The sequence below is a fragment of the Cydia splendana genome, chromosome 20 (assembly GCF_910591565.1).
Source record: "Cydia splendana chromosome 20, ilCydSple1.2, whole genome shotgun sequence".
In the NCBI taxonomy this organism is placed as follows: domain Eukaryota; kingdom Metazoa; phylum Arthropoda; class Insecta; order Lepidoptera; family Tortricidae; genus Cydia; species Cydia splendana.
The window spans coordinates 827354-842191 of record NC_085979.1 but is presented as its reverse complement, the minus strand read 5'-3'; the positions used below and the strand labels follow the sequence as shown (position 1 = coordinate 842191).

Sequence of the window (14838 nt, the reverse complement as noted above, 5' to 3'; positions counted from 1 at the left end):
GGCAGAGGATATCCCGAAATACACGTGGTCCATAATTACGCCTAAATATAAGCTTTGGGGTTTCTCTAACTAACTACAGTGGCGGGGCGTCCGTACAACTCACACAAGATACTTTTCAACATTGAGCACTTAGAAAGCAAACACACGGCGAATTTTTGCAGTGATTTAGTAGCGATGCAGTCACAAAAAGGCCGCAATACAGGCGGCCTAGCCAAGGTGACAATCGCTTGCGCTTCGCCATCGAATCGCTATGTGTGTCTTTATCGATCTTCCATATTAGTGTAACAGTGAATATGTTTTCAAGATGACGGGAGTATTTCCGAGCCTTTGTTAGTCAGTAAGGTCGCGCGTTTGTATCGCTGCTGTCGAGCGTTGCAAATGCGACGAGGGGCCACATGTCGCGTATCAGTCGCGACCTCCCGAGAAGCCTTACTGAATCGCTGCAAAAAGTCGCCGTGTGCTGCCTTAAACTTTGATATTAGGAATACCAAATTAGCTCTTATGAATATTTTGACGGGCCGCCACTGAACGACACAGAAACGACGATAAAACAATTGCACTATTAATTTAAAAATAAAGGCTGAAACAGACTGACTCACACAAATTGTTGAAAGAAATCAGTCTGTTACAGCCTTAAAGCCTTTGAAAAGCACAGCTCGACGGATAAATATAAAATTTAAACAATATAGTACAAATCGTGTTAAGGTGAGGTTCAGAAGTCAATTAACTACAGCAGAGCTGCAGTACTGTTGCGGCGTCGTTGTTACCGCCACTGTATATGTCAATTTCCTTGACAAAATAAGTGACAGAATGAACGTCATAACAGAGCCCAGAATTTTCGCGGTAAAACAAAAGACTGTCGACTATACTCTGTATCTAAGGCGGCTATCTGTATGGCTGTAGTTGACATCTGAACTTTACCTTTATGTGTCGAAATGTGCTTATCAAAGATGAACCGCTGAGTTTAGCGTGTTAGCCTTAGCAGAGTTTAAAAGACAGCTTGAAAAGGCTTGCTTTAGCCTTTAAGGCTCGGGTCTTCGAGGCTCGACTACGGCTTAACTCACTAGCTGCAACCGTCCAAGCCGCTGTGACATTTTGCGAAGTTTTCATTATTAATTTCGTCATTTTCTCATATCGAAAGAAAAACAGATGACATTTTTTTGAAAATCATTGTGTATAACACTTTAAACTCTCGCGTTTTGTACACATATTTAATTACACAAACGGGTCTAATTAAAGGTAAAAACAATGAAATTATATCGCGGTAGACCCGTTTGTGTAATAAAATACGTAATCATTGTAGTAAGTAAGTAATTAAGTATGTTACAGTCGCCATCAGATATATCGGAGCGGCCAATGTGCTCACAAATATCTGAACACGCCTCTATTGTCAAGGCGTTAAAGTGCGCTGTCAGATATTTTTGAGCACGTCTACCGCTCCGATCTTTATCCTGATTTTTTGACAATATTTTAGGATGTTTTGATACTTAAGGCCCATTTACACGATACAAGATTCATGAACAAGAATCGGCAATAATTGTATGCAAGTTTTGCCGTGCAATAATTGAATTCAAGAATTGAATCAAAGTGTTTATACATGAGCAATGACCAAAATCTTGAATGCAATTATTGTATACAATTATTGATAGGCAATATTCTTGACCGTATTTCGTTTACACCAAAGACATTTATTGAACGGCAATAATTGCATGCAAGTCTTGACAGGTCTAAACTTCAAGTTGAATCAAGTATGATGTATTGAAGCCATATTGAAGCAAGAATTGAAGCGATTTGCATTGGTAGATTTTCATTCGATATTGAACGTTCTTTGTGGGTGGTAAAACTGATAAAATGAGCAAAAATTATTTTAAATTAAGTAGTTCGGAGATAATTAAATTTATAGAAGTCATCAATGTTTGTGGGACACAGAGGATAAAAATTATAAAAACCGTGGGGCTCGCGAGGCTGCCCTTGCAGCTTTTTCTATAGAATTTGGTTTGGGGTAGAAGGTTTTGGTCCCAAAGAAATAATGAAGAAACTTAAGAGCATAAGAACTCAATATAAAGCTGAAAAGAGGAAAGTGAAGGATTCAATGGGAACTGGATCTAGCAGTTCTGATGTTTATAAGCCAAAACTCGATAGTTTTTAATGAAGCTTACCTGTATAAAATCATTTGATGCCAAATAAATCGCGTTAACTACTTCAACCAAAAACGTACTTATGGTGTACTTAGGTACTCTAAATAACTGAGACAAAGTGCCGAATGAATCTCCAGTTGCCAAGTATTTATGTTACTTCTAGCTTAACGTGAGCCGGAATTGCATTTCGCATCACTGTGTTCTGTCTTTGAATTGTAGAACTTCTTTTATCGAGCAAGTAAGAAAGCTGAGCTTTGATTACACGAAACATGTTCTTGAACTCGGCTTCATCCTCAGCTCGTAGCTCCAGACACAAAGTGTTCGAAGCTCCCAGCAAACTTCTTCTGTCTATCCATATTTTGTCCAACATCTTCTTCTTCTACTTTTGTGCCGTTTTTCTAACAGTTTTTCTCGTAACACATTTGCTACTATAACAGCGACAAGGAACACACCTTCGCGTACGGAATCCATGTCGACAATAAAATATGGATTGGCAATTCTTGAATTCAATTAACTGCACTAGGCTTCGTTTACACGTATGCCAGTATTGAATTCAAGTTGCTACTTGAATACAAAAATGTCACGTATGTTTAGATAGTGCAAGTTTTTTGTTGCCTCAATTTTATTGTATTGAATGTTCAAGAATCTTGTATCGTGTAAATGGGACTTTAGCATGTAAGTATTAATCTTATGGGATTGCTTAATGTAATTTTTAGGTTACAAATAGGTACACATCAAAGATAAAAACATGCGATATTAAAGAAAACTACGTTCTTTTCATACTTTTGGCCTTGTGCTTTGAGTAATATCAAAAACAATTATTAAAATTTAAATGAGCTCGACGTCACATCGGCTGGTGCAGGCAGCATTACGAGGCCGACGGTAGGCTCGCGTGGGCACTACGAGGCCGACGGTAGGCTCGCGCGGGCACTATGAGGCCGACGGTAGCCTCGCGCGGGCACTACGAGGCCGACGGTAGGCTCGCGCGAGCACTATGAGGCCGACGGTAGGCTCGCGCGGGCACTACGAGGCCGACGGTAGGCTCGCGCGGGCACTATGAGGCCGACGGTAGGCTCGCGCGGGCACTACGAGGCCGACGGTAGGCTCGCGCGGGCACTACGCCAGATTGACGCGCGGCGCGCCCGCCGCCGCCGCAAACTCCTCACGCAGTAGTGGCAGCAGGGCGCCGTGTCTGCAAACAAGATTCCTAATCAGAACCACTACCACACTAAATAATATTATAGGGACATTCTTATACACAAATTTACTAAGTCCCACGGTAAGTTCAAGAAGGCTTGTGTATAATATACAAATACTTAAATACCTACATAGAAAAAATCCATGACTCAGGAACAAACATCTGTGCTCATCACACAAATAAATGCCCTTACCGGGATTGGAACCCAGCACTATCGGCTTCGCAGGCAGGGTTCACTACCCGCTAGGCCAGACCGGTCGTCGACACTAGCGTCTCCTGAGCGTCGGCGTCTATTCAACTCTATGACTGCTACTAGACGCGACGTTGGCGCAACTGCGCAACGACGCTATTTACGTGTCGCCGACGCTTGGGAGACGTCAGTGTGGGGTGGCTATTAATACCATACCCTCGGTCCGGATCGCACCTGGTCTAATAGATCTCATTGGCCATTCAGCGCGGCAACGCTGCCAGTGGTTACTATTGAATCAGACATTATTTAAAGTCTCGTAGGTTTGTGTTCTTCTCTCATTCTCACTGAACGTAAGCGAGTCGAATATATGCGTGCTCGGGACATCATTTTTTAGGGTTCCGTACCTAAAGGGTAAAACGGGACCCTATTACTAAGACTCGGCTTAATTTTTTTACCGTTTTAACCCTACGGTGTGGGGTGTCGTTGGATAGGTCTTTAAAAATAAATAGGGGTCTGCAAACAATATTTTGTCACCAGGCTGTATCTCACGAACCGTGATAGAAAATTAAAAATCTAGACAGTTGAAATTTTCACAGATGATGTATTTCTGTTGCCGCTATAACAACAAATACTAAAAACAGAATAAAATAAAGATTTAAGTGGGGCTCCCATACAACAAACGTGATTTTTGACCGAAGTTAAGCAACGTCGGGCGGGGTCAGTACTTGGATGGGTGACCGTTTTCTTTTTTTGCCGTTTTTTGCATTATGGTACGGAACCATTCGTGCGCGAGTCCGACTCGCACTTGCCCGGTTTTTTTAATTTTAATTTGGGCAAGTATTAACAAAAAAAGTTATCGATGGTGGCGACATGTTGACATATATATCTAAGGACTGGCCTTACGGGCTCTAAAAATGGTACTAGTTCAGCGGTGTCACTCACGATTTCCAGCCAATCGTGCAGCCTAACGCATCTAGTTGAGACCATCGCGCGCGTGATGCGAACTCATCAACCAATCGCGCGCGTGATGCGAACTCGTCAGCCGATCGCGTTGTAGCGGTGTCACACCGCTGTACTCGTCCCTGTCATTATTATTGCCCGTAAGGCCAGTCCTATGTCAATGTGTTAGCCCTACTTACTCGTGCCGCCAAGCGGGCGGGCGGCGGTGCGCGGCGGCGCGAGCGCGCGCGAGCAGCGTGATGACGGCGCGCTTCGTCGGCGACATGTTAGCGCGCGCGGCGCCCAGCAGCGGCCGCTTGCGCCCCACCACCGCACCCGTCGCAGCCCCACCCGCACCTGGAATACGTAAGACAGTCTTGAAGTTTATTATGCGGCATTATGGGGATCCTATTTTAGCGTCCTACTGTTTCTTTTATGTCTGCATGCCTTTCTTTTTTCATTAACTATGTTGTGGCGTTAAATAAACGTTTCTTCTTCTACTTCTAATACAAAAAAATTAAAAAGTCTGTGTCATGGAAAAAACTATTAAGGCCAATTATTTAAATTAATTTCTAGGTTTAACTTTGGTTTTCATTTTATTATAATAATAATTCCCCATCGAAGAAATTTAGGCCATAAACAGACTCTTATAATACATACCAAAAACATAAACACATTCAGGGCCAAGAACCCGACAGTCGGATACCCTGTTCGTAGCGACTACGCGCTCCATACGAAAACGTGGCTACGCGCTACGATCGTAACCCGTAGCACTTAGTGGCAATGAATGTGTGTTAAAAAAAACTTTGCTAACATTGTAATTATGGACCTAAATTAACAATACTCTGAAATTAATGCATTTTTTTATTGAGCCCATAATGAAACTTGTATCATGGCGACCCTGCCAGCGTGATTCGAATTTGAAATCTAGTGATCAAAAGTCAGGCAGGTTCATAATCTATATGCAAATCTTACTCTGTCTGTAAATACGCCAATTTATTGTCACAATTTAACGGAATTATTTTTAATATAAATTATTTTTCCATCGAATCATCTATCAATATTCAGTTTTCAGATTTATCCCTCTATATACACGTAATAGTCTACCTTGATGTCAAATATCAAGTTTCTAGGTCATCTGGAAGTGGGTCAGGTTTTTGATCTATAAGCCAGTCACAGACATGCCGGTTTTTAAACGTTAATTTATCAATAACTGAGCTACGTGTACGAAATTTTGTATTTTAGACAAGCTAAGGGGCTTGAATAAATGTGTTAAATTTCATATGTGCAGGTGAAATAGGTTTCAAGTTATGAAGGGGTGAAAAAGTAGCTCGTAATGGTTCGTGAATTTTACACACGGTTGCTGCGTCGGAACTTGGCTGTACACGCTACCGCGTGTCTAGATTTGTTACCCATACAAAACCACTGACAATAATTATTTAGGAATAACACATATACTTAGAGCGCTGGTAGCCTAGCGGTAAGAGCGTGCGACTTTTAATCCGGAGGTCACGGGTTCAAAGTTCGAACCCCGTCTCGTACCAATGAGTTTTTCGAAACTTATGTGAGAAATACCAGTCGCTTTTCGTTGAAGGAAAACATCGTGAGGAAACCGGACTAAACCCAATAAGGCCTAGTTTCCCCTCTGGGTTGGAAGGTCAGATGGCAGTCGCTCTCGTAAAAACTAGTGTCTACGTCAAATCATGGGATAGTTGTCAAGCGGACCCCAGGCTCCCATGAGCCGTGGCAAAAATGCCGGGATAACGCGAGGAAGAAGAAATATACTTACAGACACATCAAACGCGTAACCCAATTTAGTCTAAACTCGAGAACGACGTTAACGAAACAAGAATGACGATTACAAAATTGAATTCAGTATTTCAAAGAAAGAAACAACACAAAGGTTCAATTATGAGAACAGTTTATTGTATGAGTACAAACGGTATTTGTTTATTCGCGGATGTTTACCGCTAATTCACTTGCAGCAAAGAGAATTGATTGTAATAGAGAGGTAAAGTCTAAGAAAAAAACGTACCCCTTAGTTTGACATCCAAAACAGATGGCGCTGTACTGCGCCATAATTATGTTTGTGATACGCCATGTGTTGTGGTCACAATGCGTCTATTAACGTCAAATAAAGCTACGAAAGTTAATTCACTAAAGATATCCGCGTGATTGGCGGTATGTTGGTTTTGCCAGTTTTCACAAGAATTCTAAATTGAATTTCTTAGATAAACTTATTTTGCGTCGGGCTGTATATTTTCATCTACAAAACCCTATTTTACTCGGTGTGGACAGAATTCTTTGTGTAGAAATCTCAAATACAGTTCGGAGAAAACTTGGCGATAAGCTGGACTTAAAGCGAGCTGTGGAATATTGGTAGCTTTGCAAAGTCTTTTGTGTTTTAAGATTTAGTTATTTTAAATGAAGGTTTGTAGATAAAACCTGTAAAATATTGCCTTGATGGTATATAGAAAGTGAGTTTGTAAGAATATTGTCTAAAGTGCAGCAAGGAATGCACATGCAATATCACATAATCGCTAGAAGAATGTAACAAAGAGAATGCTTGTAGAGATGAAAACTTCAGATACAGATAACCGAATAACTGAGAAAAAGCTATTTTCTGTGATCCGCCTACACGCCTACATGGTGAGATGACGCCATATCGTGGCCATTTCTTCTTTGTACGTTTTTAGGGTTCCGTGCTGCAAAAGGCAAAAGACGGAACCCTTATAGGACGTCTTTGTTGTCTGACTGTCTTTCTTTCTGTCAAGACCCTTTATCTCGGGAACGCGTGGGGAAACAAGTTACATTTGTACGAAACCCTTGGTGGGCGAGTCCGACTCGCATTTGTTTCCCAAAATGAAAGATTCCTGTTTCCTGTGAAATTTCCGAGAACTTTTCGTAACAAGTGAACGTGCAAATCTTACTAGAGAAGGATAGGTAGGTTTGCATAAAATGCGACGTAACGACCTTGTGGCGCGGGGAGCGCGGGGAGCGCGGGGGGCGCGGGCGGCACGCTCGGCACGCCTCGCACCACCGTAGACCCCAACTTAGGAGTTCGCTGTCGTTACTTATAATTGGCTACTTTCCTACTAGAGTTAGACCAAGAAAAGTCTGCAGCGATTTTGATAGCCCACGCAGTGCAAGTGTTATTTATACGTCATCATTTCATAGATGTATGACGTTTAAAATAACACTTGCACTGCTATCAAAATCGCTGCAGACTTTTCTTGGTCTAACTCTAGTCAAATCAGCTTCTTTTGTAGAACTGTCAAAACGATTTGCTCATTATGGAATTTATATGAAAACGTGTATAGTGACGTCACGGTCAACTCACCTACTTTTTATATTTCAATCCGATTTATTAAATAAGTATGTATAAGAAATGTGTAGAGTAGTGTCAAAAGGCAAAGGAACGTGCATATTACACTATATAAGCACAGAGGTATCACATGTAGGTTGGTATAAAATGCGACGTACCGACCTTGTGGCGCGGGGGGCGCGCTCAGCACGCCTTGCATCATCGGAGATCCCAGGCTTAGGAGTTCGTTAGTTATATTATAATTACAGTGTTTTACTTGTGTGAAATGTATAAGAAATGTGTAGAATAGTGTCAAGAGGCAAAGGGATGTGCATATTACACTATATAAGGACCGAGGTAGCACAGGTAGGCTGGTATAAAATGCGACGTACCGACCTTGTGGCGCGGGGGGCGCGCTCAGCACGCCTTGCATCATCGGAGATCCCAGGCTTAGGAGTTCGTTAGTTATATTATAATTACAGTGTTTTACTTGTGTGAAATGTATAAGAAATGTGTAGAATAGTGTCAAGAGGCAAAGGGATGTGCATATTACACTATATAAGGACAGAGGTAGCACAGGTAGGCTGGTATAAAATGCGACGTACCGACCTTGTGGCGCGTGGGGCGCGCTCAGCACGCCTTGCTTCATCGGAGATCCCAGGCTTAGGAGTTCGTTAGTTATATTATAATTACAGTGTTTTACTTGTGTGAAATGTATAAGAAATGTGTAGAATAGTGTCAAGAGGCAAAGGGATGTGCATATTACACTATATAAGGACAGAGGTAGCACAGGTAGGCTGGTATAAAATGCGACGTACCGACCTTGTGGCGCGGGGGGCGCGCTCAGCACGCCTTGCTTCATCGGAGATCCCAGGCTTAGGAGTTCGTTAGTTATATTATAATTACAGTGTTTTACTTGTGTGAAATGTATAAGAAATGTGTAGAATAGTGTCAAGAGGCAAAGGGATGTGCATATTACACTATATAAGGACAGAGGTAGCACAGGTAGGCTGGTATAAAATGCGACGTACCGACCTTGTGGCGCGGGGGGCGCGCTCAGCACGCCTTGCTTCATCGGAGATCCCAGGCTTAGGAGTTCGTTAGTTATATTATAATTACAGTGTTTTACTTGTGTGAAATGTATAAGAAATGTGTAGAATAGTGTCAAGAGGCAAAGGGATGTGCATATTACACTATATAAGGACAGAGGTAGCACAGGTAGGCTGGTATAAAATGCGACGTACCGACCTTGTGGCGCGGGGGGCGCAGGGGGCGCGGGCGGCGCGCGCAGCACGCCCCGCAGCACTGGCGACCCCAGGCCCAGGAGTTCCCCGCCATTACTACCTGGACATGCAAGTTAGTCATTGCGTAAATTGCGAAATTTACATATTTCGGACACTTCTCATATTTTTGAGGAGCTTCAACGGGAGCACGTGTTGGCGGATCCACGCCAACATAAAATAGGGTAAATTGTCAATTACTAGCCCCTGTTCAATAGCTGGCCACCTAATACTAAAAATGAATTCTATTCACCTATAAACAGAATTTATTTAACAACATTAATAGATATATACAGTGGTACTACTAATTTCATTTTAGTATAAGGTGTCAATAACTGGCCACCCTACAATAACTAAATAACTAGCCACCATATGTAGGTACTAACATAAATTCTGTTTATATGTGAATAGGATTATTTTTAGTATAAGGTGGCCAGTTATTAAACAGTGGCCAGTAATTGACGATTTACCTTAGGTGATGAGTGACATCCGTATTCATATATGTAACAGAGGTTAGTCAAATATTTAGGGGAGTGGCACATACCTACTGTAAGGGGTCTACGTAAAATACACACATACCTACTTGAGTTGGTCACAAAACACACACAGTCATATATGCAACACAATACTTCAGTGATTTATAATATACGACTTGCACACACACACACACACATACACACACACACACACACACACACACACACACACACACACACACACACAACTGCAAAGACAGCGCCATCTAATGACAAGAAGAGTAACTAAAAATGGCGCCATCTAGATAACAGAGAGTGAACATTTTTGACAGTTACCTAGTATGGAGTTGTGCAGTAGGTGTGGCGGCAGCACGCCCCCCATCAGAACTCCATGACTCGCTGCTAGCTGCAAACAAAAGTAATATTTTAACGTTGCAAACAAACATTTTATTTTAACGCAAATACTTATTAACCCAAACCAGTGGAGAGACACTCTTCCTTTCGGGCAAACTCGGGTCCATTCGGCTCAGCATTGCTCAGAACTATTAGGGTTGGCACCACTTGACGTCCTTTTGCGTGCACGACCACAGATAAGATAAAGACTTGAATTTTGACAACCCTAAATAGCCGAAAGGGATAATGCCAAACATTAAAAAGGGATAGCATGATTCGTCCCTGAATCGCTGTCAAACATCGGTTTTGTAGGAAGTGTCCTTTCTGTACGGTAGTACTATAGGGACCGTGCGCGTTGGAGGGTCTGCCATGTTGTGGCCCTGAATCGGAAACATATTATTGCACATGTAACATTGCCAAAGCAAGTGCTACCATCTACTGCTCTCGTCGGTACGTTTCCTTGTGCATAGTAGGTTCTGCCATCTTGTGGGCTACATCGGAAGCATAAACGACACCTTTACGCCTCGCGCCAAAAATCTGACGGCTTCTATACTGCCCCCTATAGTTCATGCACGGGGCCTATTATTTATTTATTCTGTGTCCAAACGTTATCTCCGAATGCTGTTAGAAATTAGGTACCCACCGCGCTGCGCAAAAGAAACAATGCCTTATGTTTAACAGCTTACGGTTTTAGACGAAAATATCATCTCAGATAATTCATAGTATAGTTATAAACTGTGAGGATACCTACCCAGGGCCGTCTTAAACTATGCTGGGGCCCCTGGGCGCGAATTTACAAAAGCTATACTATTTCAGTCACGACTCAGATTTTAATAGGTGAGCTTTTGTTTATGCATATTACTTGACAATATCTATACCGTTTCGGTAAAAAGTAGTCACTGAAATGGATTAGCTTTTTGCATACATATTTTCAAATATTATTCACGCCAAAACCTAGTCGAGTTTAGTAAGTTCAGGCACGTTTGAATGTGATATCTAAATTTTAATAATACTCATTTACTCAAATGATTTAGATTTTGTCGCGATATATTTAAACATTAATGCTCTCACAATACCTAGTCGAGCGGAGTCTCGCCGTCATTATTCAATATTATTCATCGAGTATTATTTGTACGACACTAAAGTTCACTGAATATTGATTTCAATAATTATTTTTTTACCAAATTACTTTTCACCTAGTATTCATGTAAATTGCCAAAAAAGTAGTTTAGGTTAGTTTGATCTGCAACCTCCAAGAAAACGAAATGTTGCTGGAAAAGTGGGTTAGGTTAAGTTAGAACTGCGACCCTCAAGAAAATAAACTGTTGCCAGAAAAGTGGCTTAGGTTAGGTTAGAACTGCAACCCCCAGGAAAATGAACTGTTGCCAGAAAAGTCGTTCTATGTAAAAAAAAGTCGGTTCGCTGTTTGGTCGTAGTTCACCTAACACGCTCTTCCTCGCTTCGCTCGTCGTCGCACCTATCTTGACTCAGTGAACTCTGTCAAATGACTAGACGATATCGTATTAATAAATATCTAGCAAGTTGAATGATTTGACCAAAGAAATGTACTCCAAACGTTGTACACATAGTAATAGTCTACTTAACAATAATTCTATAAAGTAAAACGTTGTCATGATGAAAATTTGGCGAATGTTGGTTGCCAAAGTAAATCATCTGCGAAAAGTTGTCTGGCAAGTGAAATTCGGACAATAAAACTTCGGAGAAAAGGCAGAACACCGTAGTAAATCTTGGTCCTTAAATAAATCATCTACTTCGTTATGTACCAATGTATTATAAAATACAGTCGACTTATAATTGTATTACGATTTCACATTAAACATGTCCCAATAAGAAATCTCAACTGATATAGTTCTTAAATGAAAAAAAAAATATTAGGCATTTTTAAGTAATTTGCACGAACGGTAATTAATACAATACAATCGGAGTCATTACTAAAATATTATTCAAGTTTAGATCGCAACAAACTAGCATTTGTAGCAACAATATCCATATTAATTTAGCCAACAAAGTCTATACGATTTCAGTAAATTTCTGTACTGTAATGGATTAGGGTTTGATCAAGTTTTGTCCAAACAAAAGCTAATCCAGTTCAGTTCGCATCTGGACCTTATCAGTATAGGCTTTGTAAATTCGCCCCCTGGGCACATAAGAACTTGGGGCTCTTTTGGAAAGTCAAGAAAGCGAATTAAACTATCATTTTTCTACGATCTTTTATTTATCATGGGTAATCAAATATTCTGTTACAGTCTGTCCTTCAGGGCCCCCTGAGGATGGGGGCCCTGGGCACGGGCCCCGCGTGCCCTTATGGTAAAGACAGTTCTGTACCCACCTGATGATGTTGGTGCTCGGGCGCCGCGGGGAGCGGCGGCGAGTAGTCGCGAGCACCGCCCGCCAGCGACGCGCACGCCAGCCCTGCGGCCTGAAATATGATACAAACATTATAAGTATCGCCAAAGAGTATAGTATAGAGGGGTCCTGTTATAGTAAATTTTGTAGCCACAGTAAATTTACTGCCATCTATCGACACACGACTAAAACTCAAAATGAAAAGGTATAACATTATCATAAAAATGTATATATATGGATAAATGATTTTATTATCGAACTACACAACGGGACTTAATCTCGCGCGGCTAGAAGATGTTGATGTCAACTTGAGCCAGTCTTCTCCGTGACCACGGGGACAACGCCATCCTCGAAACGTCGGAGGTAAATCTTAAAACTTAAATACGCGATTAAGTCCCGTTGTGTAGTTTGATAATGTTTAATAATCGTGAAAGTTTAAATCAGTGAAATGATTTTATTATTTTTATATCATTTTGACCCATATTCTTTCACTGATAGCTATGTGTTAAAATTGTTAAATATGAAACGGTGTCGTCAACGCCATCTAGCCGAGCTAAGGCCAAAGGTGTGTGCGCCATCTATCCGAGAATGTATTTTTCTTGATTTCCGAGGCACGCTTTTTCCTTAGACTTTATTCATCTTATACGGAGTTACATATGTCTTTGGTATCACTAATTTAGAGAAACTTGGTACGCAAAGACACTTGAGAGGACACATCCAATTTATTCTTTGGCTTCACGATAAAACTAAGAAACACGATATTTTTCCTTGATCGTAGAGACAGGTTTCCATTTGACACTACTAGCACTATTTTTAGGGTTCCATACCTAAACCTAAAGGGTAAAAACGGGACTCTATTACTAAGTCTCCACTGTCCGTCTGTCTGTCACTAGGCTGTATCTCATAAACCGTGATAGATAGACATTTGAAATTTTCACAGATGATGTATTTCTGTTGCCGCTATAACAAGAAATACTAAAAAGTACGAAACCCTCGGTGGACGACTCGCACTTGTCCGGTTTTTTTTATTTTTATGATATAGGAGGCAAACGAGCAGACGGATCGCCTGATGGTAAGCGACTACCGTCGCCCTTGGACACCCGCAACACCAGAGGGGTTGTAGGTGCGTTGCCGGCCTTTAAGATGGGAGTACGCGCTTTTCTTGAAGGTTTGAAGGTCATCCGCAAAGGAAAAGGAAAGGTGTGAAGGTCCGCAGAAATCACTAAGGGCCGATACACGACTGCAACTTGTATGGGAACTGCACGCCGACGTTCCATTTGGCGTGCAGTCGGCGTGCGGTTCCCATTGCAACATTGCAGTCGGGTTGCAGTCTGTCTATATCGGCCCTAAAACTTTTTTGTTTGATTTGATTCTTGGCCGTCCAGCTTTTTCAAGTATTTGAATTCTAGTTGTATTTTCTAGAAATGATTTAAAAAATGTATGTTGTGACAATCATAAACATAGAGAGTTTCCGTCTTATAAAATAAACCAGGTGACTATTTTTCCACGGCGCAACGGAAACATGAAATCTGTCAGGCTATTGAAAGCCGTTTGTCGGCCCCGGGCAGGACAGAGCCGTACAGGGCAATCGCGAGGTATTGTGTGACTAGAAGCCTATTTCAACATTGTAACTTCACCTGGATCTGGTTTTGATATTGGTGCGTGTAAAGGTGACTTTCGGATTCAGACATCACCAGCATTGCTGCAGCGCGACTTTACTGCCGACTGTAATGTTACCGCAAATGTCAAAATTACGGGCACCAACGTCGATTTCGCGGTAATGCCGGAGCCTATTCAGCCTATTCAGAGAGATGACGGCACCACAGAATAAATAATAGTACTAGGTACAGAAGACTCACTCTATAACAAAATGCGTCTGTTACGATCAGGACAGATATGGCCGCTAGGTGGCGACAGCGACAGGCGAATATTGTAAATGCGAAGGTATCTATATATGTCGTTTCACGGCGAAACGGTGGAAACATGAAATCCGTCAGCTATTGAAAGCCGAAAGCCGTTTGTCGGCCCTGGGCAGGACAGAGCCATACAGGGCAATCGCGGTATTGTGGTATTGTGGGACTAGAAGCCTATTTCAACAATTTTACTTGAATCTGCTTTGTTATTTATAGATCTTACCATTCTCACCTGCATAGACATACGACATTAATGCGAATGAAATGCTATTCTCGCAACTCATAGCATATTATAGCAAATATTTCTAAACTTTTGATAAAGGCATGCTGTAAATTAGGTCAGGTTATATTTGCGACCTTACTGAAAACCTAGTCTGTTTTTGAAAAACTTTACATTTCGGTCAAATCTAAATTTGGAGAATGATAAATCGCACAAAAATATTTTCAAGTTTGAAATAGGTATATTACCACGGAAATCATAATTTGACACAGACGAAGTTGCTGGCAGAAGCTAACACATAAATAACAGATTAAGATGCGATTCTTAGAGTTCGAATAGGCTTCCCAGTCTCGGACAAAACACACGTGAATTGGACATATTGTTAGGAAATACAATGTGTACGGATTCTGCGGGCAAATG

General features: G+C 41.5%; 1 protein-coding gene and 1 long non-coding RNA gene across 2 annotated transcripts in view; one reads left to right on the top strand and one right to left on the bottom strand.

Annotated features, from left to right (window-relative positions):
• Positions 1-3219: 3219 nt before the first annotated feature.
• The window catches only part of LOC134800770 (KH domain-containing, RNA-binding, signal transduction-associated protein 2-like), a 352308-nt gene continuing 340689 nt past the window's right edge, over positions 3220-14838 (bottom strand). Inside the window, exons 7-11 of the mRNA XM_063773318.1 lie at positions 12269-12358; positions 9862-9931; positions 9018-9113; positions 4666-4822; positions 3220-3330 (exon numbers count right to left, since the gene is read on the bottom strand). Coding sequence (XP_063629388.1) covers positions 3255-3330; positions 4666-4822; positions 9018-9113; positions 9862-9931; positions 12269-12358 — 489 coding nt within the window. The 3' untranslated portion in view covers positions 3220-3254. The remainder of the gene's footprint in view (positions 3331-4665; positions 4823-9017; positions 9114-9861; positions 9932-12268; positions 12359-14838) is intronic.
• Positions 13304-14838, top strand: part of LOC134800878 (uncharacterized) — a 56671-nt gene continuing 55136 nt past the window's right edge. The window contains exon 1 of the long non-coding RNA XR_010145582.1: positions 13304-13453. This is a non-coding gene — a long non-coding RNA (uncharacterized LOC134800878). The remainder of the gene's footprint in view (positions 13454-14838) is intronic.